General features: G+C 39.0%; 1 protein-coding gene and 1 non-coding gene across 5 annotated transcripts in view; one reads left to right on the forward strand and one right to left on the reverse strand.

The window, feature by feature from the left end:
- Positions 1-1,169: 1,169 nt before the first annotated feature.
- The window catches only part of m1ap (meiosis 1 associated protein), a 60,780-nt gene continuing 40,063 nt past the window's right edge, over positions 1,170-21,886 (forward strand). For 2 of the 4 annotated variants that reach the window (XM_026161675.1, XM_026161678.1), the window contains exons 1-4: positions 1,286-1,531; positions 3,690-3,953; positions 4,131-4,328; positions 8,507-8,681. In XM_026161675.1, coding sequence (XP_026017460.1) covers positions 3,696-3,953; positions 4,131-4,328; positions 8,507-8,681 — 631 coding nt within the window. In that variant the 5' untranslated portion in view covers positions 1,286-1,531; positions 3,690-3,695. Of the gene's footprint in view, positions 1,216-1,285; positions 1,532-3,375; positions 3,437-3,689; positions 3,954-4,130; positions 4,329-8,506; positions 8,682-21,886 lie in introns of those variants that run through there. The other 2 variants (XM_026161676.1, XM_026161677.1) reach the window with 2 other exon arrangements.
- trnaa-cgc (transfer RNA alanine (anticodon CGC)) lies at positions 4,949-5,020 on the reverse strand. The gene has a single exon. It is a non-coding gene; the product is annotated as a tRNA-Ala (tRNA).

Raw genomic sequence — 21,886 nt, forward strand, 5'->3', positions numbered from 1 at the left:
CCAAAGCCTTTTATGCAGACCCCTTTACAAAGCCCCTTCATCCACGCATACACACACATTCATCAAAAACCTTGTATTCCATTTTCCAAGACTGCAGCTCCCTTCACATCTTGATTGCACCTTCACAGCTCGGACCGTCTGGCTCTCTCACATATAAACAGCCACAAAGTCCAAGAAAGCACTTGAATCAAGCAAACCAGCAATCAGGAACACATTTCCATGCCTTTTATTCTGTCCCTGCACTTTGCCTCTCATTGATCTTTTTCTGTATTCATCTACAAATGATGAATAGAAATAAACACAGAAGCGGGGCAGAACAAGATGCAAATGGGGTTTTTGAGTTAACATTTCGAAAAACTTTATGGGGATTTTTTTATTCTTTAATATAAACTTAGCTCAACAGGTAAGGAAATTTGTATTTGGTTGTGTATTTCATTTCTGTAACAATGCTTCTTTGATATAAATCTTTTACCATTGGAAAGCCTGTTTATGTCCTCTTAAGTGGTACTGCATTTGTAAGAAAAATACAACTGTGGGTTGAGCTGCATAGTTGCATATGTAAGATGCCTGTGAAAAACTTGCCAAATCTTCTCTGTCAATGCCAAACAGGTTATTCTGATACTGACTCTTGTTTTGAGCTTCTGGTACCCCTGGAGCTAACAATCAAGTGCCTGACTGGTACCTGATTAACAGTACCTGCTACAAGCATGCCATATTTGACTGATCTGGATAGGGCTTGTGCACAGAGAAACTTCAAGCATTTGTTCTGCAAAACCAAGTTGTAGCGTCGTTTGGAGTGAGCCATAGTACATCTCCAAATTGAAGGCCAGTTTCCATACAACAGAGGATGTCAGAGGCAGACCGCAAAGTGGTTGTTCTGAGAAGATAATACCACAATGTATTTAAGGAGTAATAACAATCAGTTGGGTAGATGAAACATTGAAATTGCTGCTTACTAAGATTAAAGAAATTTAACACAACAACTGAAAATAATAACGTCTCAGCAACTTAATAAAAATCTGTTTGTCTTGAATTAAAAAAAAAAACAACAACTCTCTACCATCTATTACAGATGTTTAATTCAAATAATATTAAAATGTAGATGAAATTCTCTAAAAATGAATTATCAGTTTTATATACCTGCAAAATTCCCCACATATGTCAGTTTTATTCAGCATTAATAAATTAGCAGAGTAAACTAGAAATTGTTTCAAAGTAAGTTTAGTTAACTCCCAGTGTAACATTATTGGTGCTGTGTCTCTATTATGTTATTTATGCCCTTTTGTATTGAAGCTGTTCTGGATTCAGGTTACAGGCCTACTGTTAGCTAGCTAACGTTAGCATGCTAACCGACTAACTCTCAGGTCTAGGTTAGCTATTTTGTTGATAAGAAGCAGAGCCTGTGCATGTTGTATCGCAAAAGTTTGTTGGTTTTCTCTTTTCTATATACTTTTATTAACCTGTCTACTTGACATAACAGACCGTCCAGCAGAAGCTATTTTGAGAGAAGTTGGAACTTAAACTCAGCAAGGTAATGTTAGCTAAACTTTGCAAGGTATAAATTGCTAATCCTAGCTAAAATTAATATAACAGCTTTCTAATCTAAGAATAATCTAATTTACATGTGTTTAGTTTTTAAATACTAATAAATTAATGTTTCTTGCCACCTATTATTTGTGTCAAAATCATTTAATTAAAGACATGACCACAGGCAGTATGGACTGCTTGGCTTATTAAAGCTGCACAAAAAGAGATGTGTTTGTGTCACTGTAGTGTGATGTTAAATTCACACCACTAAGTAATGCCTGAAATATTTTTTTAGGTCAGTGAATAACCAACCCAAAACCCCTGTGGCAAAAGGATTCATTTTTTTAGCTACTGGGTTGAATCTGATTACATTTATTTGTCTTTGAACAGTAGTCTTAGAGGTGATGCAAGATCAAGGTGTGAAGGTGAAAGATATTTGATCTGGGTGGTGGGAAGCACAGAATTTGGCTTAGAAGAGGAGAACTGAGTCAGAGGTAGATGAAAAGGGCACACAATCAAACAATGCACATATTTACACAATGTGCCCTTTATATTGAAGACAACAATAGAGCAGGGCCTGGGGATACAGGATTAAAAGACCTGGGATGATAAAGAGTGCTCGGAGCTCAGCCTTTGAGGGATTATTTCTGTCAATGGTTTTGCCCTGATAAGTCCACTCCAAGCTCTCTAGTAATGGCTCTAAATCTGTTGTATTTGCTTCTGTTTTTAGCCTTGAGTCAGGCCTATGACTTGCCTTTACTATTTCAGGTTTTTAAGTGTGTTTTACATAGACATGATCTATCCTATGTCTCAGAGTAATTTCATTTTGTAACATATCAGTCAAATAGTGTGCTAATTTGCACATCCCAGTCAAAGCTTAATTACTATAACAATCAGTCCCATACCAAAGGATATTCTGTTTACAATGAATTGAAAAAATGATCAAATCTTCATATTTGACAAACAGCAATTAATTCAGCAATTTAATCAGTTATTTGCTTAAAATGAAATTCACGTCACAGTCCCTTATGTGTAAACTACACAACAAAATGCCATCAGCTGCACTCAACAAGCTGTGGAAATTAAACAACCAGCTGAGTAGCTGTGTGTCAGTAAAGGGAGACAACGATGCTGCAGATATATATTCCATAATGACGGGTTTCTGATGGAGTAACTGTTTATAGAAAGATTAGGGGGTTTCCCTCTTTAACCCTTTGGGCACATCCTGTGTGATGGATGACTGATTGCTTCCTTTTGACAGCCACACAGATGGCCCTTCTTACAAAATATATATGTTCAGACTGTTCAGTCATCTACCCCTCTGAAATCTACAGGAAATATTGCAAGGATATGTTTGGGGGTTTTCCCCGAATGCGGATGCAAAAGGAAAAAATGAGGTACTGATATTTTTCAAATGTGTTGTAGTCCCTTTTTTAAGTGGGTTTTATTTTCTCAAGCATGGAATTGTGCTTATGTGCATAGTCACCCTCACAAAGACCCATTTCCCAGCTGTCAATTACTACATTTCATATTATAATGGGGGGGCTTTTTTGCGTTTTGGATTGCTGGTTATGCAAAACAGATAATTTAAAGGTTCTAAAATATTAAACATGTTGCCGGTATCATATCTTTAAAACAGCAGTGATAAAATTGATCAGTATTTGGAGCATTCGACACATTAGCGTTGCTTACTTTAGTCTTCTTTATATGCTCCATTTTGTCCATTTTGGTTTTACATATTTTCATTTATGATTTATTCCAGCATAGTAACATGATTCTGATTAAGTGAACATTTGAGAGCAGCAGAGCTGGCTGTGTTATCATTTCAGATTATATTCTTATGTTTTCAGTGTTCAACTACTTCTTTTCCCACCATCCTCCTCAGATCTAAAGGAAAGCCCTGAGTTATGTAAGAATGGACTGATTTATAACCTAGTTTCTCGCTACATATTTTCATATGCAGCATAACTCATTTATTCTGCTTATTTTGTTCTGTTCTAGTTTCCCTACTGATGATTAGGACTGCAGATAATGTACTTATTTAATGAATCTTGTTAATTCCTAAGGGTGATTGTCATTACAGGGGAAGAGACCTTACATTTTTCTTTTGTTGTCTTTGTGTACTTTATGTGTTCCTTCAGCATTGTGTTTGTGGTTTGCAGGCTATTATGGAGAGCAGAAAGAGGGCAGCAGCTTCTTCCAACTCTCCAAGTTTGGTTTTCTGGTCCTCGTCGTTCCCACGGCAACCAGCCAGGGTCCTAATTGTGGAGGCGCTGCCGCCCCGATGGTCAGAGACCCGCACAGTTCTTTGCGATGCTCTCGACAACTTCTTGTCTCTGGCCTCTAGTCTGGATGGGCCCTGTAGGATACCTCTACTGAGCCTGTATGCCGTCAGCAGGCAGCGGGAATGTCTATTGCCACTTGTGGTAAGATGGATAAAAGTGTAATATTCCTGAAAGCAGTGCAAAACACATTATTTCTCTCCTATAATTGCTTTTTCTTTCATACATAAATATCAGCCCTTTTCCTGCTTTGCATTCTGTCATCCACATTATCTCCCATTTTTATCCATTTTTCATTCCCTGTCACTTTTGTTATTTTAGCAAGTTCGTGGTAACTTCGCCAGGCTGCATTCCTGTGTTGAAGAGCTGAGGTCTATTCCAAGTGAAGGTTGTATCAGAGGAGCAGCCGCGGGAGCTGATCTGCTGCGACAGGCAGTGCTGGACAGTCTGCAGCAGTTTAAACAGTACATCAGACACACCAGCGCTGGCAGTCAGGCCGGCAGCAACATCTCTGTGGAGGTGAGAAGCGACACTTCACAGCAAGAAATGAATTTCTATGTAAAACTGCACATTTGTACAAGTCACAGGGACTGGGTAGCGAGCTCCTCTCAGAGACCACTCTTACCATTGACTTAGGAATCAGCCCCACAGTACAAAGCAGAGAGCAACTATCCTGATCATCTTCCAAAGAAACACACATGTGTGAAAGCTCTGTCTTTATAGTGAAAGAAGACACAAACACCGTACACACTTCTGTAACTTTTAGTGAATAATTTAACTTTGGTTTTCATTTACAGTTGGCAAACAGCTTTTAGAAAGGGTGTCACACACAGCCTGTTTAACTTTGCTGATGGTTAGTGGAGTAATAAACACATATAAAGCCTCTAACTATCTGCACAAAGAGGTTAACAGGCTCTTTCAGTTACTATTTTCAAAAAATTGCTTAGTAGGTTTGTAAGTGCTGATCGATTATACTGAACACACACTGCTAGAGAGCCAGTTAGATCTGTGGTATAAGAGTACCCTGGTAACTGTTACAGTAAATACAAAGCATTAAACCATAATCGTGTTTCTTGTACTCAAATTCCACTTTGTAGCACAGAAATCTGAGTCTAAATAGTTCTAAATGGCAACAGAAGTGGAGATGCTGGGGATTGAACCCAGGACCTCATACATGCGAAGCATGCGCTCTACCACTGAGCTACATCCCCTATGAGGCACAGGGAGCATGTTGATCATAAAAGCTTTATGAGATTCATCAGCGCTTTCTAAGTAGGAGAACACATTGAGAAATTTCCATCGAAACCGAAGCATTACCTGCGGCAGGTAAATTACTTCTTTCCATCCCCTGAACTGTCAATTAGATCTGTGAGGAGAATAATAGGCACAGTTTTTCATGTTTTTTCATTTACATATTTTTCTTTCTCTGCAGTTGTTGTCACTGGATTTCTTTTTTTTTTAAACTTTATCTTCATTTTCATTATCAAGGATAATCTTTTCAGCTGCAGACCAGCTCACGCTAAATAGATCCCCTTTGGATATTCAAGATAGAGGTTCCACTCATACCTATTAAATGAGCTGTCCTCAGGTCCAATTCAGTGTATTAAGCAGCTGCAAAAAACAGACTGAACAAGGCAATCTCATTAGCATGTCTCTGTTAACAACCCTCTGCTAATGGCTCTTCATGTTTTATATGAAACAGTGCACTTAAAATAAGCCTGTCCACATATGAAATGGAGCAAAAGAGCTACTATTTATCTGCTTGTGAACCATCTCTGTAGAAAGAGGACATCGCAAAAAGCTTTAGTAGTTTCAGTGTTTCCCCATTTGAAGGGGAAATCGGATCAGGTACTTAACGCCAGTGTACGAAATAGTGAAGCCAGTTTCCTTAGTGAGCTTCGTGCAGTCAGTTTCAAAAAGTAAATCCTCTTGTATCCTGTTGTATTGACTCATTATTGAACAGTTAAGTGTAACATTACAAGTTTCACTAAAAGCTCATATCTGCTGCTGAAGTTCATAGATCCGTTCAATTCTATTAATGTTGTGTAATGTTTTTTGCTAATGGTATGCAAAAACATGCAGGCTCATAACGCACCGCAGAAAACATTTTTGGTGTCACCAAGTGATAGTTTATGGCATGTGTTCACTCTCACTTTAACAAATTAGATGCTTTCAGCTCACTGAAAACATCTAATTTGTTAAATGTACGGGTCAGGCCGGCAGTCAGCCAGTAAGAACTGTGGTAGCTGCTGAACATTGTGTCCTCTGGACACCAGGCTGTAGGTTGTTGACGAGATTTTGTAAATTCCAGCCAGCTTTTTATGAGGCACTGGACAGATGATTGCACTAAGACCCACTGCTTCCAAGGGTAGGAGATATGAATAACGCTGTTAGGAGACAGTGAAGGAAAAAACAGAAGCATGGCCCTTTGCATGTGTGTCTGTGTGTGCCTTGCTAGCCCACCAATACAATGCACGTTTTCATTCAGATACATGACGCTTAATGCATGCATGTGTTCTCCTTGAGCAGCAGTTTCCATCCACTTTTTCTAAACAGCCGGAAGCCGAGAGCAGCTCTCATCAATAACCGAAATACAATCATCATTTCCTGCTACTGTTAATGTGATTCAGTAGAATGCTAAATGTCAGCCTAGCATTATTTTATCTTTTTTCCCCCATTAGGCATGTAAATGACACAGAAAACTAATTTCATCTCTTCCCATGATCACATTTTTCTGCTTATTTTAAGTTGCTGTCTTTAGTCCAAATGTTCAGCCGAAATCTTCATTATTAAAAAGATAACGGATGAGTAAAAACATTTTAAAACGTATTACCAGTAGTTTTGTTCATTTACAGATAATGAGAGCTCAGTTAGAGAAAAAAAATAAATTAAAGGGATAGCTCGCTCCCAAATCGAGTTGACATGTTTTCCCTCTTGGGCTGTGATGCTGTTTATCTGTTTAGATTGTTTTGTTGTGTTTTCCAGTTTTATCTGCTGTAGAATACCGCCTTCCCTTGAATATAACAGGACCTGAAGGCATCTGCTTTGGTGCTCAAATACATTTGAAAATCTCAGCAGTAATGTCTCTCTCTAGAAATCTTGAGTAACCCAGTTACTCACAAAGACCCTCAAACCTTGTTCCATACAGAACCCAACATTACAGGTCATTCAGAGGGGAAGCCATTAATCTTCACATCATCTTCAAATGAAAAGCCATTAATAAACTCAGATGAGTGACTAGCTCAGGATTTCTGCAAAGAGACAGTTTTTAAAATATTTTTTGTCAAGGTGCAGTATTGTGCAAAAATGTTGAACTGCCCTCACTTCTTTGTGTTTTTGTAAAACAAATGCGAGGTAGTTTACTGAAACATGCAAATAGAGATACAGAAATGCAACTCTGACAACTTGAAAGTCAGTGTGTGATGTGACCATCTTTGTTCTATAACACAGTGTGAACTGTCTCAGACAAGTGTTATTGCAGTTTCTTGAAGTAGTCTTCAGGAATACTTTTCCAAGGTTTTTAAAGGACATTCAAAAGTCTTCTTTTAATGTTGGCTGACTTTTGTTCTGTTCTTTCCGGCACTACCTCAATAATGTTGAGGTTCAGGCTCTGTGTATGCTAATCCATCACTGATAGTAGTCCATAGTAGTAGTTTTATGTTTTTCCATCAAGGTATGTTTTTACCTATAATGTAGGCACTATTCTATCATTATCCTTCTTCTGAAATATTGACGATAGTTTGAACCAAACATGTGGATTTATCAGCTGTTGCTTCTGATTTTCAAACCAGTTTATGTGTAATTTAGCATATCTAAGTCTTTTCTAGTTGTTTCCCTTCCTTAAATTGGGATTGGCTTCTTGACAGCCACTCTTCCACTGAAATTAGTTCGTATGAGGCTTCAGTGAATTGTAGATCGAATAACACAAGGACCAGCTGTATCTCTTAGGTCGTTTATCAGGTTCAGCTCTTGAGTTAGTTGCCTTTATATGCTTGAATGAGTGTTAAGAGGCTTAACACATAACAAAAACTTAGAGATACAGTACATACAGTCATACACCTTTAGAGTGTCTTTAAATGTAGAGTTGAGTATGCATGTACCACTTTCCTTTTGGGCTGACATTGTTTTGTATCTAGTGGTTGTGACATCACATGTTCATTTTAGTAACTGTAATTTACTGCATGTCATGTCCCCAAACTCCCAACAGACACAGCACTGTCAGACATAAAGAATGCTTTGTTGTGGTGTTGCTGTGTCCTGTGACTCTGATATAATCCTTCATAAAACCAGCTGGAACACTTCAAATACAGAAAGGTTTTGGAAAAGAGTTGTGGCAAAGAACATCAATGTGGCTTGCTAATGAAAAGTGATAGTGTTTGTGTAGTGTGGTTGTGGAAGAGCAGCGAATGGGTTACATCATCGCAAGACATCACAGATTAATTGCAGCACACTTGAGTTGAAGTAGTGTGAATGGCATGGATGTCATTCTCATCAGTCGGCGCATAAAACAAGTAGTGGCCAGAATATTGTGCAGTGTGGTTTAAAGAAGCATTAAGAGGGCACCTCTCAGTTCTTTTTGAGCCTGATGACTTTTTTGCACTGTGTTGCATTGAGGTCAGCTTGCCCCTTGACATTGGAAACCTAATGAAATGTCTATGTCTGTGCTCCTGGGAGCAATATTTGTGCTGCTTCCCCAGGTTACTCTGGTGACCAGCCAGCCAGGCCGTAGCATTGTTCATCAGCTGGAGATGGGGCTCAAAGATGCTGACCTGGTTTCACTGAAGCGACTCCTGGTAGTGCAGATCTACAGTACAGGAGACTGGGGCCAAGACACTCTCTCACCTGAGGCCGCCGCACCCTCAGAGACTGAAGGTAGGAAATACAAATACACACACAAAACACAAGACTGGAACATGCACACACACTCAGACCCACACAAATTGAGACTGTAGGGTCATTAAAGAGGAGACAGGCTGTCAGCTGTTACTGCAGGCTAACCAGGAGTGCATGTAACTCAGTTTAAAACAACAAGCAAAAAGCATTAACAAACACTCTGTCCTCATGAAGTCTGTTATCTAGTTCCAAAGCAGACTTGACTCCTCCGCACTTTCCACATATCTCCCCCCCCCCGTGCTTTCTTAATCATGCTCTGCGAAGCTGTGTAGCACTGACCCATTTATAACACCCTATTTTTACTATTTTTTTACTGTTTTCAGCATATCTGCGTGCCACACTCATCACATATGTCACGGTTTGTATAACTTGGCTACAATCCAAACATTTGCCAGTCCTCTCTTAGAGAGCCTGATTTCATAATCACATGTCATGTTTTTTAATTACACGAAGGTTCAAGTGATGTGGTTTGGTTTGAGTAAGTAGAGGGTGCAATGAGGGCTGCGTAGGAATAAAGGGGTGAAAAGGGAGAAGAACAGAAAGTGAGAAAGAAACATCCAAGTGGGAGCAAATAATGAGGACTGAGGCGTTTCATATAAAACTATTTGTGCATCGTCTGTTTATTCCTTGATCATAAATAGTTATTTGTATCTGTGGAGAAAATGACTTAGCAGACTTTAAGATTGGGTTGTTTTTTTCTCAGAAGTGTGTGTGTGTGTGTGTGTGTGTGTGTGTGTGTGTGTGTGTGTGTGTGTGTGTGTGTGTGTGTGTGTGTGTGTGTGTGTGTGTGTGTGTGTGTATGAGAGAGCGATGCTGGAAACATTATACTAATGATGTTTCAGAGGAGACAAACTGTATTATGCAAAATCCACTCTCATTGTTCTTGAACATAATTAAGTGTCCCCACTGTGTCTAGAGGCCCAGAAGTCATGAGAAAGTTTCTTTGCTTTCTCCATAGATCAGAATATGTGTCTCTGAATGAGCCATTCAGATTTTGAGCGGCTTTTAACGTTAAAAGGGGATAACCACAGCTCCTGACTGCCAAAGAGAGCTCTTAAATCATAAATAAACAGATGCAGTTCGCCATTGTTATTTTCTTGCTGGAGTAGTGTTCTGTTAACTTTGTTGAACATACAGCCTGCAGGTCTGAACTAACCCATCAAAGAGTAGAGTCTGGCCCTCTGGATGGATTTGCAGAGTGTGAAGATTGGAGAAGGAAGGTGTAATTTTGGACTTTCAACTGTAATTTGCACCAGAAAGCATGTTCCAAGGTGTTAAGAATGGATAGCATAGAAAACATCATGTTGCCAATCATCTGTCTGAATCATAATCAGTTTTATAGCCTTAAATTACTTATAATACCACAAGATAAAAAACTTGCACGGTATGTACCACCGACAGTTAGAGGAAGTGGCTGACATCCAGAAATCCTACCAGTGGCTGGACAAAGCTGGACTGAAAGACAGTACAGGCACTAATCATGCCAGCACAGGAACAAGCTCTGAGCACAAGATCCATAGAAGCTGGGGTCTACCACACCTGGCAAGACCCCAGGTGCAGGCTGTGTAAAGATGCCCCTGAGACAATCCAGCACATAACAACAGGGTGCAAGATGCTAGCAGGCAGGGCATACATGGATCGCCATAACCAAGTGTTCAGCATAGTATACAGAAACATCAAAATGGGAGACGCCCCCTAGGGTGGTTGAGAATAATTGAGCTAAGATCATGTGAGACTTCAAGATACAGACGGACAAAATGGGGATGGCTAACCAACCGGACATAGCGGTGTTAGGCAAACAGAAGAAGACAGCCATAGTGATAGATGTAGCCATACTGAATGACAGCAACATCATGAAGAAGGAACACAAGAAGCTCGTGAAGTACCAAGGGCTCGGAGAAGAGCTTGAGAAGATGTGGAGGGTGAAGGTAACAGTGGTCCCAGTGGGAAGCGGAGCACTAGGACTCCCAGAGATCTCTGTTCAGAAGAGCGCAGTCCTAAGAACAGCTGAGATTCTGCACAGGATCCTCAAGCTAGAGGATAGAGAGAAATTCAACCTTCATATTTTTAACATTTTCAGAGTTCCTCATGGTATACAGGGCTGAAACAAAATTCTGTACTTCCTATTTTATTCTTACTTTCAATTTCATACATTAAATTTGTACTTGATAATTGCTTCTAATTGCTGATAATGGACGCTCTGCGGTCCTAGTTTTATTGGATTTATCCTCGGCCTTCGATATGGTAGATCACAACATCTTATTAGCGAGGCTTGAGCATACTGTAGGCATTAAAGGTGTTGCCCTTGATTGGTTTAAATCATACCTCTCCAATAGGTTCTTCTCTGTCAACCTGGGCACTTGCTCTTCCTCCGCTGCACCTGTCTGCTGTGGTGTGCCTCAAGGATCTGTGTTAGGCCCTATTCTTTTCTCACTGTATATGCTCCCTCTAAGTGCAATCTTTGAGAAATACCGCACCGCTTTCCACTGCTATGCTGACGATATACAGATCTACTTTGAACTAAATGATGATCTTGCTTTGTCCTTCCATTGTTTCCAAGAGTGCATGCGCGAGGTCAAAGAATGGCTCCTAGCAAACTCTCTTATCCTAAATGATAAGAAAACTGAAATCGTGGTATTTGGCAGCAACGTTCCTCGTGGCCAACTTCGTGAAGCCTTTGGTTCCCTTACCAGCTCCCTTTCTGACACTGTTAGCAATCTGGGCGTGTTGCTTGACAGCTCGTTCAAACTCGATAAACAAGTGTCAGCTGTAGTCAGATCTAGTTTCTACCAACTCCGTCTCATCTCTAAGGCTAGGCAGTATGTTCTGCATAAGGACCTGGAAAAGCTCATCCACGCCTTTGTGACCTCAAGGCTGGATTACTGCAACTCACTTTATTTTGGTCTTCCTTCTGCCCTCCTTCATAGACTGCAGACAGTCCAAAATGCTGCGGCACGCATTCTGACCAGAACTGGGAAGTTTGCCTGTATCACTCCTGTTCTAGCTGACCTGCATTGGCTACTCATAAAATACCGCATCCAATTTAAAATACTGCTGCTTACGTTTAAAATGACCAACAACACAGCACCGAGCCACCTCAAGGAACTCCTTAAATCGTATGTTCCTGCCAGAGCATTAAGATCATCTACTCAGTTACTCTTGGTGCAGCCTAGATCTCGGCTGAAGTCTAGAGGTGACCGGGCGTTTGCCCTGGCTGCACCAGAGTTGTGGAATAACCTTCCGATTGTGATCCGGACGTCCGATTCTATCCAATCTTTTAAATCACGGTTAAAAACCTATTTGTTTAATCTCGCCTGTCCTGCTTGTTAATGCTCGCACCTGACTCTTAGACTTACTCTATTTTTTCTTATACATATTTTTTATGGCTTGTGCTTTTATTATGTTTTTATTTTGATATGCATTTTATATTACCCCTGTGTATTAGTGGCATTGACCTGTGAGTATATTTGATACTTTGCTAAGGCCTTATAATACTCGTGTTACTTCTCTGTCTCTTATGTTAAGCACTTTGGTATACCGCTGGTTTTTAAATGTGCTCTATAAATAAAGATTGTTGTTGTTGTTGTTGTTGATGATATTCAAAACTAGGATATATCCCATGATATTGATGGAAGTTGGATATAGAAAAAAATCTTGTTTACCAAAAACAAGATTTTGACTTATACATGTTATACTAGCATTTGAAATGTAACTTCTTGTAAACGTGTACAGTGTTATACATACCCTTTAACTCATTCGAGACAGTTGTATCAGTTATGCAATGCTGCCTGCAAAACTGCTCTTATACCTGATCCCCTGCTACAGCTTTTATATAATATCTAAGGAAAAACGTTGTTGCTTTGTTCCATTAGTCCTCGTGAGAGCCTTTGCTCCCCATGGAGTCAATGTTAGCGTGAAGCGGCCTTTAAAAAAACAGAGGTACTTAGTCCTTGCACAGGCAGTCAGGTGAAAGAGAGGATAGTGTGTTACATGTGCGTTTTTTAGAACTAAAAGTATTTAGAATAAAATATTGAGGAACCACAAAATAAGTGTCCCTGAATCAGTGCCTCAAGTACACATTTTTTTGTGTTTTTGTGTTATTGTATTTGTAGATCAATATGCGGGGGCACTCATTCCGATCTCTCCCCTGTATCTAATCAAACAGCAATGCCATTCAACATAGAGATGTTTGGAAAGAGCCTTGGAGATGTGGTTTTGTAGTTACTGCAGTCTGATGATTGACTTTGATGAGGATGCCACTGGGAATACATCACTGTGTTCCTCCGCAGTGTTGTTGAAGTGTTTATAGCACAGAGTGTTTGAAACATGACGGTCACTCTAACTTGATGATACTACGGCTTCCATCATCAGAGATATATCAGTACCAGTGGTCCTCCTAGACCTTTGATGTCCCACAAAAAGCTGTTAGCATTCATTCTTTCCATAGTAGAGTGGGCAGGATTGTTGAAACCCTAATGTCTGCATAGAGTTATTGGTTCCACTAGTTCGTAGTGGTTCCACTCTTCTGTGCATTTTGATTGTTGTGCAATCACGCTTAAAGAGCTTGTTTGACTTATTTTATTTGTTTTAATTAAAGAACTTGAAAGGGGCTTGTAATTCCCAGCTCGTTCAACAGTTCCATATCTTTATTCTTAGACTCGACTAGAGTAGCTTTCCATGATTCATTTAGAAATAATCTTTATATATCTTATACTGTGCCTTGGTGCATCCTCTTACTTCATCCTCTGTCTTAAATAAGTTGTTTCAACACCCTTCAGCTGCCTTTTAGACCAGAATTCTTTTGATTGGCTGCTCGTCATAAACAAGAAGATTAGAACAGCGGGTGGAGCTTATGTACCTGACGCGACCATATTAGGGATATGTGCTGTAAATGACATCATATTGATCCAGTAGGAGAAAACCACAGATTTTTGAGCCTGACCTCATTATTTGAGACTCCGGCCAAATTTAATATGAACATCTATTGTAACAGAACATACAGTACAATAATTTATTTAAATAAAGCAAGAGAGAGATTATAATACATCACATGCTCTATTTGTATGATAAACTTTGACATGAATGTGTTACATTTTAGTCTCTTACTAACAGGAAAACCTCAAATGTTTTGGATAAGAGTCAGCCAGTACAGAAAAGGGAATGGGGTCAGTGCTTCATCCAAGAGCTACACTGACCTCAGAGTTCATCTGGCTGAAAAACCAAAGCAGGGTTTAATCAAGACATAAGAAGTCTGGGTGTCTAGCCAGTATGAATTCAACTCACATTCACTGGATGCTCTAAGAGGTCCAAATTGTGTTTAGTCAGTCTGTTGAACACCCTAGTGGAAGCGTGACAGGTTGATTGCTGCTCTGACACCTTTGATGGGGTCTAACCCGCAGTAGTAAATGCAGAGCTGCTCAGATGTGACACACAGAGAGATACTGCTGCTGTACCTTTTCAGTTATTAGTCGATTTCTTTTGTCATTTCTCCATTTTCAGTTACAAAAAGCAGTGTGCGGCTAGACACCGGCCCCGCTTCACAAACATTTTTGGAAGCCGTGTTGATACTCTTGAATCTGGGCGCATCATTCAACACCAGACAATTTGGTTTAGCTCTGTTTGTGTGTGTGTGTGTGTGTGTGTGTGTGTGTGTGTGTGTGTGTGTGTGTGTGTGTGTGTGTGTGTGTGTGTGTGTGTGTGTGTGTGTGTGTGTGTCAGTTATTTATTCCACAGAGTGAGGCATAGTGCAGGAAATGGGTGGGATATCCATTTTTCTTTTGTACAAAGTAAAACAAAAACCATAACTATTTTTTTCCCTCTGTCTCTGTTTCGCTTGTCATTCTAACTTGTTGTCTTATATCATGTCTGAAAGGGCATGCGGCAGATTTATACTGTCATTTTCTGTCTGTGTGCATTTGTGCCTGAGAAGCAGTATTTGTTATTATTATATCTGACCTTACAGATGAAAAATCAGCTCTTAATGGAGTTGTTAAGATTTCTCACCTTGACACTCAATTTCAAACATAATTTTTAAGTGTTCCAGATTTTGTTTGAATCTCTCTTACGAGCACTTTTTAATTTGGTTTTACAGTCAAGGTTAGGAGAGGGCCGAGTTAACGGTCCTCACAAAAATGAAAGTATAGATATGTGAGTGTCTGTAAGCCAACGCCTTGACGAGCATCCGGTTTTTGTTGAAACTCCACCGATGTGTCCTTAAATGTTAGGTCTGTTCTGTAATTTTACAGCTGAGCATCAGGGAGACGATACAGAAATGGGTCACGGAGTGAGACAGAGACAGGAATGATTATGGCACCAGTGGTTTTGGTTTCCTCTTCACAGCTAAACAGCAACATTGTTGACTGAAACAGAGTCAACAAGCTGTCCCACTCTGAATGCAGCTGCTCCTAAGGGATAGTCAGAGATAGTCAGGCGTGAAAACTAATTATTTCTGTGCTGATTGATGAGCGAAAAATTATATGGCATTGTTTAGCTGTATTCAAACACATCTCATCCTTTGTCATTCGTCTCTGCAAAATAGTGCATCAATCTGATGCACTATTTTGTGATGTCAGATGTCAGTTTATTATAAATGTTATGCATTACATTAAAATCTAGTGAAGTGTGTGTTTTAGATTGAGACATTAAAAGGTGTTTATCATTGGCAGTATCAATCTGATTTTTATTAAATATGATTGTAATTGTAAACTTGACATTTAAGTTGACATTTTCTGCAAACCATATTTCCAGCTGCATTTTCAAAGTACACACACAGGATAATGAAAGCAAAATCAGATGGTTGTTTCCTTTGTGAAAGGCTGCTTTTTTTTTAAATCATTTCATTCACTCATAAACAGTCTAAAAGGGCCTTTGTGTTATAATTCATTATAATACTGATGTCAGAATTTGATGAAAGTATCCTAATTTATGTCACTCATCAATTTAACCTCCATTCAACAATTTAAAACTACAACTGTGCTCACTGAAGCTGTACCTGAGCGAAATGGTGCATTGACAATATAGTGTAGCTTGACAGTATTGTCCATTCAATCTAATTTCCACAGGTGTAAATCGAGTACCTAGCCTTTACAAGCATCTGTGAAAGAATGGGTTGTTGTTCACTGAATTTGAGCTGCGATGCTGTCAGGTCGTGAAATTTCTTGTAGGAGAAGGAAACCCCCGACTGAGACAGCGTGTAATATACGTGCAGGAGTTGCAGTACCAGCAGGGGGAGATGATATATTTAAAGCCACGAAGGTCTGAAGTACATTCCAGGATCCTTAATCACCAGAAATGATTAAGCTAGATGACTAATATGTATTTACACATAAATGTGTTCTTAATGTCTGTTTAAAGCTTTCCTGTGGTTATTTTAATTTTGGCTTGAAATAAAATATTTTTTCCTTTACTGTTACTGCAGCTTACTGCAACTTCTGCACGCGTGTCCATTTCACGTTTTAGAAAGGCAAAGCGTGAAAAGAACACGGTGGACCGGTGTGTCTATTACATGTTTTGCTGTCATACTGGGTTGAAAGCACACTGCTGTTTGTGTCTTATCTCTGTTTTCTAGTTACTAGCATTAGCGCTACTCTGCTAGCCTGCGACACTGTCTCATTTATATGCATTACGCTTTTTTCCTCTACTGTCTGTCTTTGAAATATGAAAGATTGTCATTTTTTTCCATTGAAGTTTCTATCTATAAAAGACCTGGACACATGCCTGGCTACATACTCTTCCTGCAATTGATTCTTATAGTTGGATTTTTGATCAAACGACAACTGTTGCTAAGCTGCATGCTAGGCGTGGACAGATTGATCCAAATGTCAGTAATATCGATGCCAACATTGGTATTGGTGTCGAATCAGTACTAAAGTGACCAGCTTGATGATTTAGTTTGTTTCAATGTTTCAATACATTGTTTGCGTTTCATGAAAAAGTAGCTCTGTCTGTGCAAACACAGCTCCTCTCATGCTGGCACTTTATGCTCCGCCCCCTCCTTCCGGCTCCGATGTGTTTTGCTGATGTGCGGTCGCTCAGCTGCACTGACAAAACACATGTGGGCTGCAGAGTGAGAAAGAGGAGCATTGTGTAGAGAGACTTTACAGCTGTTAATGAAAACAGTGCAAACAGCAATATATGTATGAAAGAAATTTCATACTTTGTCAACACTACTGATTTATTAAATACATTTTTATTTTCCCCAAAACAGGCCACAAAAGAAACAAAGGAAGAGGGAAATCCTTTAGACACACCTAGACCTCCACACAGAGGTCAGAGGTCACTGACAGAGTCCTGTCAGAGATACACAGAATATCCAGGTAGCTCATTTAGTGGCAAAAGTAATGTTTCAATCATGACTCTTCAACATTAGTTAAGGTTAGTTACCACAGTGTTATTGGTCATCATAACTGTTACTTTACCAGACTGACTACCTATAAAAAAAACTGCAGTCAGACATTAAAATAATGTATTCAACCCATATGAAACATACTACATAAATTATTTTAATGAAATTGAATAAAAAAGAAAAATACTTCAAACTTGAAGTATGAATATGTCTGAATATAATACCCTTTTATGGTGACTGTCAAGTTATTTTTATTTATGTAGCACATTAGAAGTTGATCTAAAGTGCTTTTCATGCAAACACATTAATACAGCAAAACACACTCACAGTAGAAAACGAAATTCAGACATCTAGTTGTCATTAAAATATATCCACATGAAGTATATTGATGATGCAGACTTCATAAATCATGGCCCACTGCTCTCCCCTGCATACACTGCTTTTATAACTTACAAGTAGGAGTATCTGTGATAACCAAATTGTATTTTTTGCAGTATCATACACCACTGCAACTACACAGAGAGAGAAGCAGAATGGTGGTATCTTGTAGAATATGGGTTACAACTGACCATTCAAAGAGGTTTCAGTAGAGGGAAAGTCTGATGAGGAGGCTGAAGTCTGCCAAAATAATATAGTATGTGACATGTTTTTAAAAACATGTTTGCTAGTACAGTATTGTACAGGACTCCCTCTACCAAGACTCAAGCATGTATTTTGGTTGGGTGTCCAGATGCCAGTTAATCTAAATGCCTCTTTGGCAGCAGAGCAAATATCCTCCAGTTTGGCTGAGCTGAAATTGTCATTTTCACATTATGAATTATTAGAGGCACTAACAGACAGATGCTCTGCTCCTTTGCAGAGGAGAAATGGTATGTAAATCCATTTCAGTTTCAAGTGTAAGGTCTTCACACACCTACCACAACAAATCCCTGTGAATATTTTGTGTGTTTAAAGGATTTTTCGCACTCACCTTTCTTAATGTAGTAGTTCGAACTGACCATTTATTTTTATTGCACGAATTAGCAGCATTTAGTTTTGCGAACCAAGCCGGATTTTAATGATTTTTTAGATCCGAATCCAATCAGATCACTGCATTTAGCTCATAACTCAAATCGCTTACCAGGCGTGAATATACGGTGAGATGAAACTAGTAAAAAAAAAACATACTATTTTATCTAAACTACTTTTTAGAGCATGCAAAGCTCATGTGAACACACAACAAGTAACAACCAATTACAAGAGAGAAGATTCAAATCAACCAATTAGATGTAAAGATTAAATGAATTGGCAGCTAAAGTTAACAAATTGATTGCATTCTGTGTAACTGACAGCAAAATCTTGGTAAATTGCTTCAGCACCACCCGCAAGATACTGATTGTAAAGTTAGAGGAGCAAGTTGTATCTACAAAAACTGTCCTGAGAAAGTTGCTCTATAGACCTGTGGGGTGTTTCTGTTTGTGTTCCTAGCTTTAAAAACATGTCACAGATGCAAGGTAAAAGCTAAAAAGCCTTGATCAAATTATAATGGGTCTACATAAAGCTGTTAGATGGCACTCCTCTCACTCAAGTGCCTGCAGAGCAAAAGGCTCAGGATGTTGGCTTTGTGAACAACGTTGTTTAAGAGAAAACACATTTTTGTTTAGTAAAAAAATCATCATGTCATCCACGATAATACCAGAATAATTTTTTACGTACTATATAAATGTTACATCGTAATACCATTGCTATAGCAACACCATCTATGTTCCCGAATGTGTGCAGGAACGAGAAGAGCCTGCGCTTGTCTCCAATGACGTTTAGTACCTAAAAAGGAGGCTACTTAAAAACCTTCTAAAAGCACAATACTTTGGTAACAACAAACTTTGCACCACTTAAGGCAAAAACACATCGCTGAGTCATCCAGGCCACGAAGCATGTGACAGTACTGTGCAGCTCCTGACAAGTAATTCGTAAAGAAGGCTGGAAAATAGCCTTCATTTACTTATGCGTATAAATGCAAGCTGCAAGCACTGAAAAAAACAGTTTTCTGTATTGTTAGAAATGTCGTTTTCACTGTTATTAGTCTTTTGATTAAATTGAATTTTGAGGCTATATCACCCATCCCTAATGGGAGTCCATCTTAATACCAAGGATGCTGATTTGGTACGAGAAAAATTTTACAGATTTTTAGCGAACACAACAATTAGTGAGAATGTTTTCTTTGCAGCAATCCCACCAAAAATAATAAACACATTTCCATACAGCAACACATAATTGGATTTTTGCTTTGCAATAGTTCCACCAATAAGAGGGGAGGAGGCGATGGTATATATAGAAGTACAGAGAAAGGGTGATAAAGGCCTGATTCCAGAAAAAAGAAGAAGAAGAAGAAGGAAACAGGAAAAAAAGACCACATTTTGACTGACAGGTGTTGATAATGGTATCAGTAGGTAGGCAGATAGCCTCTTGCTTTTTACCTGATTGAAGTCAATACATTGGGGTCACTGGAGGCTGACTGACTATAATCCAAATAGCCATTTGCAGTTTATACTACATCCTTTGTGTGAGAAGCAGGAGAGACCAGTCAAAGATTCCTCTGGAAAAAAGAAACTCCAACCAAGGTAGAGGTGGAACCCTCACCTTATGCTTACCTAATAATTATTTCATGTAATTATTTCACGTAACAGATATCACACAGGATAACTTGACCTGTAAATTGTATGTGTTTCTCTGTTATTTCCATAGCCTGGAAATGCTAAGGAAATACATCTATACATCATATATGCAAAGCTTTCTTTACCTCAAAACTCCTATTGTTAGCACGCCTATTTAAACTCCTATAGATAGATAGTAGATGTATATGTGACTGGTTCACACCATCTGGGGCTCAATAATATAAAGAGATTGTCACCAAAAAAAGAGACTATGAGATAAAAAAAAATCCCTGTGTTCAGGAAATGAAGTTAATTTTTGAGTCTGTTTGCTTTTCTACACCAGTCTGGGATTTTTTTCGTTGTTGTTTTGTTTTGCCATTAAGCTGGTCGTAGATGAGCAAAGCAGGGTAATCCGTTACTAAACAGCTGCAATTAGTAGTTTTATAATGAAATACAAATGTCCCCAGTAGTTTAAAAATACTGATTATCTTAAGGGTTTGTGGCAGACAAAAGCAAAGACAATTGGGATGTGCTTGCTAAAAGTTAGGAGTAGATAATATGATGGACTGGATCCAAGATGAATTCAGCATGCCAAATCATGTTTCTGCCAGCCTTAACAGGGTAACACTTTCCTCCCTTCAGACTGGAGAAATATGAACTCTTCTGCAGCTCTCAGACTTCATCCATCTGTTGCTGTTTCTTAGTTCCTTAGAAAAAGAACGTGCAGGTGCATGTTCAGTCTGTTACATACAGCCCATTCAACAGTTTCTATTCACACTTTAATATTAGGTGTTGTTTTCAGCGCAGTGCAGCTTCTATACACGAGTCTTGATCGTGATTGGGATTCATGAGAAAAGTAAAATGCTTTAGTGTTTTTTGCAAAGTCACTGTTGGCACTGGAGGCCACCTCTGTGATAGATACCCATAGTCACTCAAAAACACCATCTGGAGCAGCTAGACTGACAGATTATTACCATCTGTCTCTTATGAACACCTGGACCTTTGTGATCTGAGCTCGATCTTTCTCTCTCTCTTTCTGTTTCTGGGCCTGTTTAATCACAAACAGTATGATTGCATAGAGGATTTAATCTCCCGCATTTAGTTGGTTACCCAAAGACTATTATCACTAGTTGTAAAGTGCCTATGTGTTGTCATCTGTTCACACTGCTACTGCTTGCATAGCGTGCATGTTATCATGCAGTGCTTAGACAACAGGCATAAAAGCACCGGCTATAAACAGACATATTATAAGAGAGAGAGATGGCACTTTAAGATTCCTGCATGTAAATTTATTGGAGAATTCCACAAGAGAAAAATGTAAGTGTTGCTGTCAGATTTCAGTGGTAATTATATACATGCATTCTTTATTTGACCACTGAGATTAAGTCAATACATACATATTAGATCAAAATAACTGCTTTGCGATGCTGCAGGCTTGTTTCTATAAATACTGTAAGATATTGAAGGGAAGTTTGTGTGGCTTCTGTGTCGTAGACACAATGCAAGAGTTAAATTACAGGAACACTAATCGAGAGTGCCAAGATGAAGTATCATGAAACACTTTAAATTGTAAATAGTATGAGATCCTGCTCTGTCCTTAACAATATAGTTGTTTTTTGACTAGAAAATTTCAGTACAACTTCTCTACCTTACCTCTTCTATATGTTTGTGTATGTGTATAACAGAATATCTGGGATAGGCTGCCAGGTCACCAACAGTCGATCTAGACTGGAAAGATTCAATTTTCTTTTTTTTATAAGTAAATCAATTTTCCATTTCTCAACTACCTTGAGACTCTGTTGGATTTAACTTATTCCCCGAAAGACTTAATGAGACACTATAAGCCTCCAGCTTCAGATTTAAAGAATATATTTACTTCATAGCAGTAGTGAAGGTAATAGCCTATTACACCTGTGCGATCTAGGGAATCCAGCACTAAGAGGGTCTTCAAAGCTTTATAAATGACTCTAACTTAACTCAGCAAAATCATTGGCAACTACATCAGGGTGATTCTGTACACAGATTAATAAAAAGTAAAGTAAAAAATCAGATTTTTTTGTCAGTCAGCTTTACACCAAACCTGAATATAATATCAGCCAAATGTTCCCTCCGTCTCTCTTCTGCTGCATTCGGTGCCAGGTGCGGTTTTGAGTGGCCCTGTGCAAATAACCTAAATGCAAATGCAGTGGGACTAGAACAAATAACAG

This window comes from Astatotilapia calliptera, chromosome 3 (genome assembly GCF_900246225.1).
Source record: "Astatotilapia calliptera chromosome 3, fAstCal1.2, whole genome shotgun sequence".
In the NCBI taxonomy this organism is placed as follows: Eukaryota; Metazoa; Chordata; class Actinopteri; order Cichliformes; family Cichlidae; genus Astatotilapia; species Astatotilapia calliptera.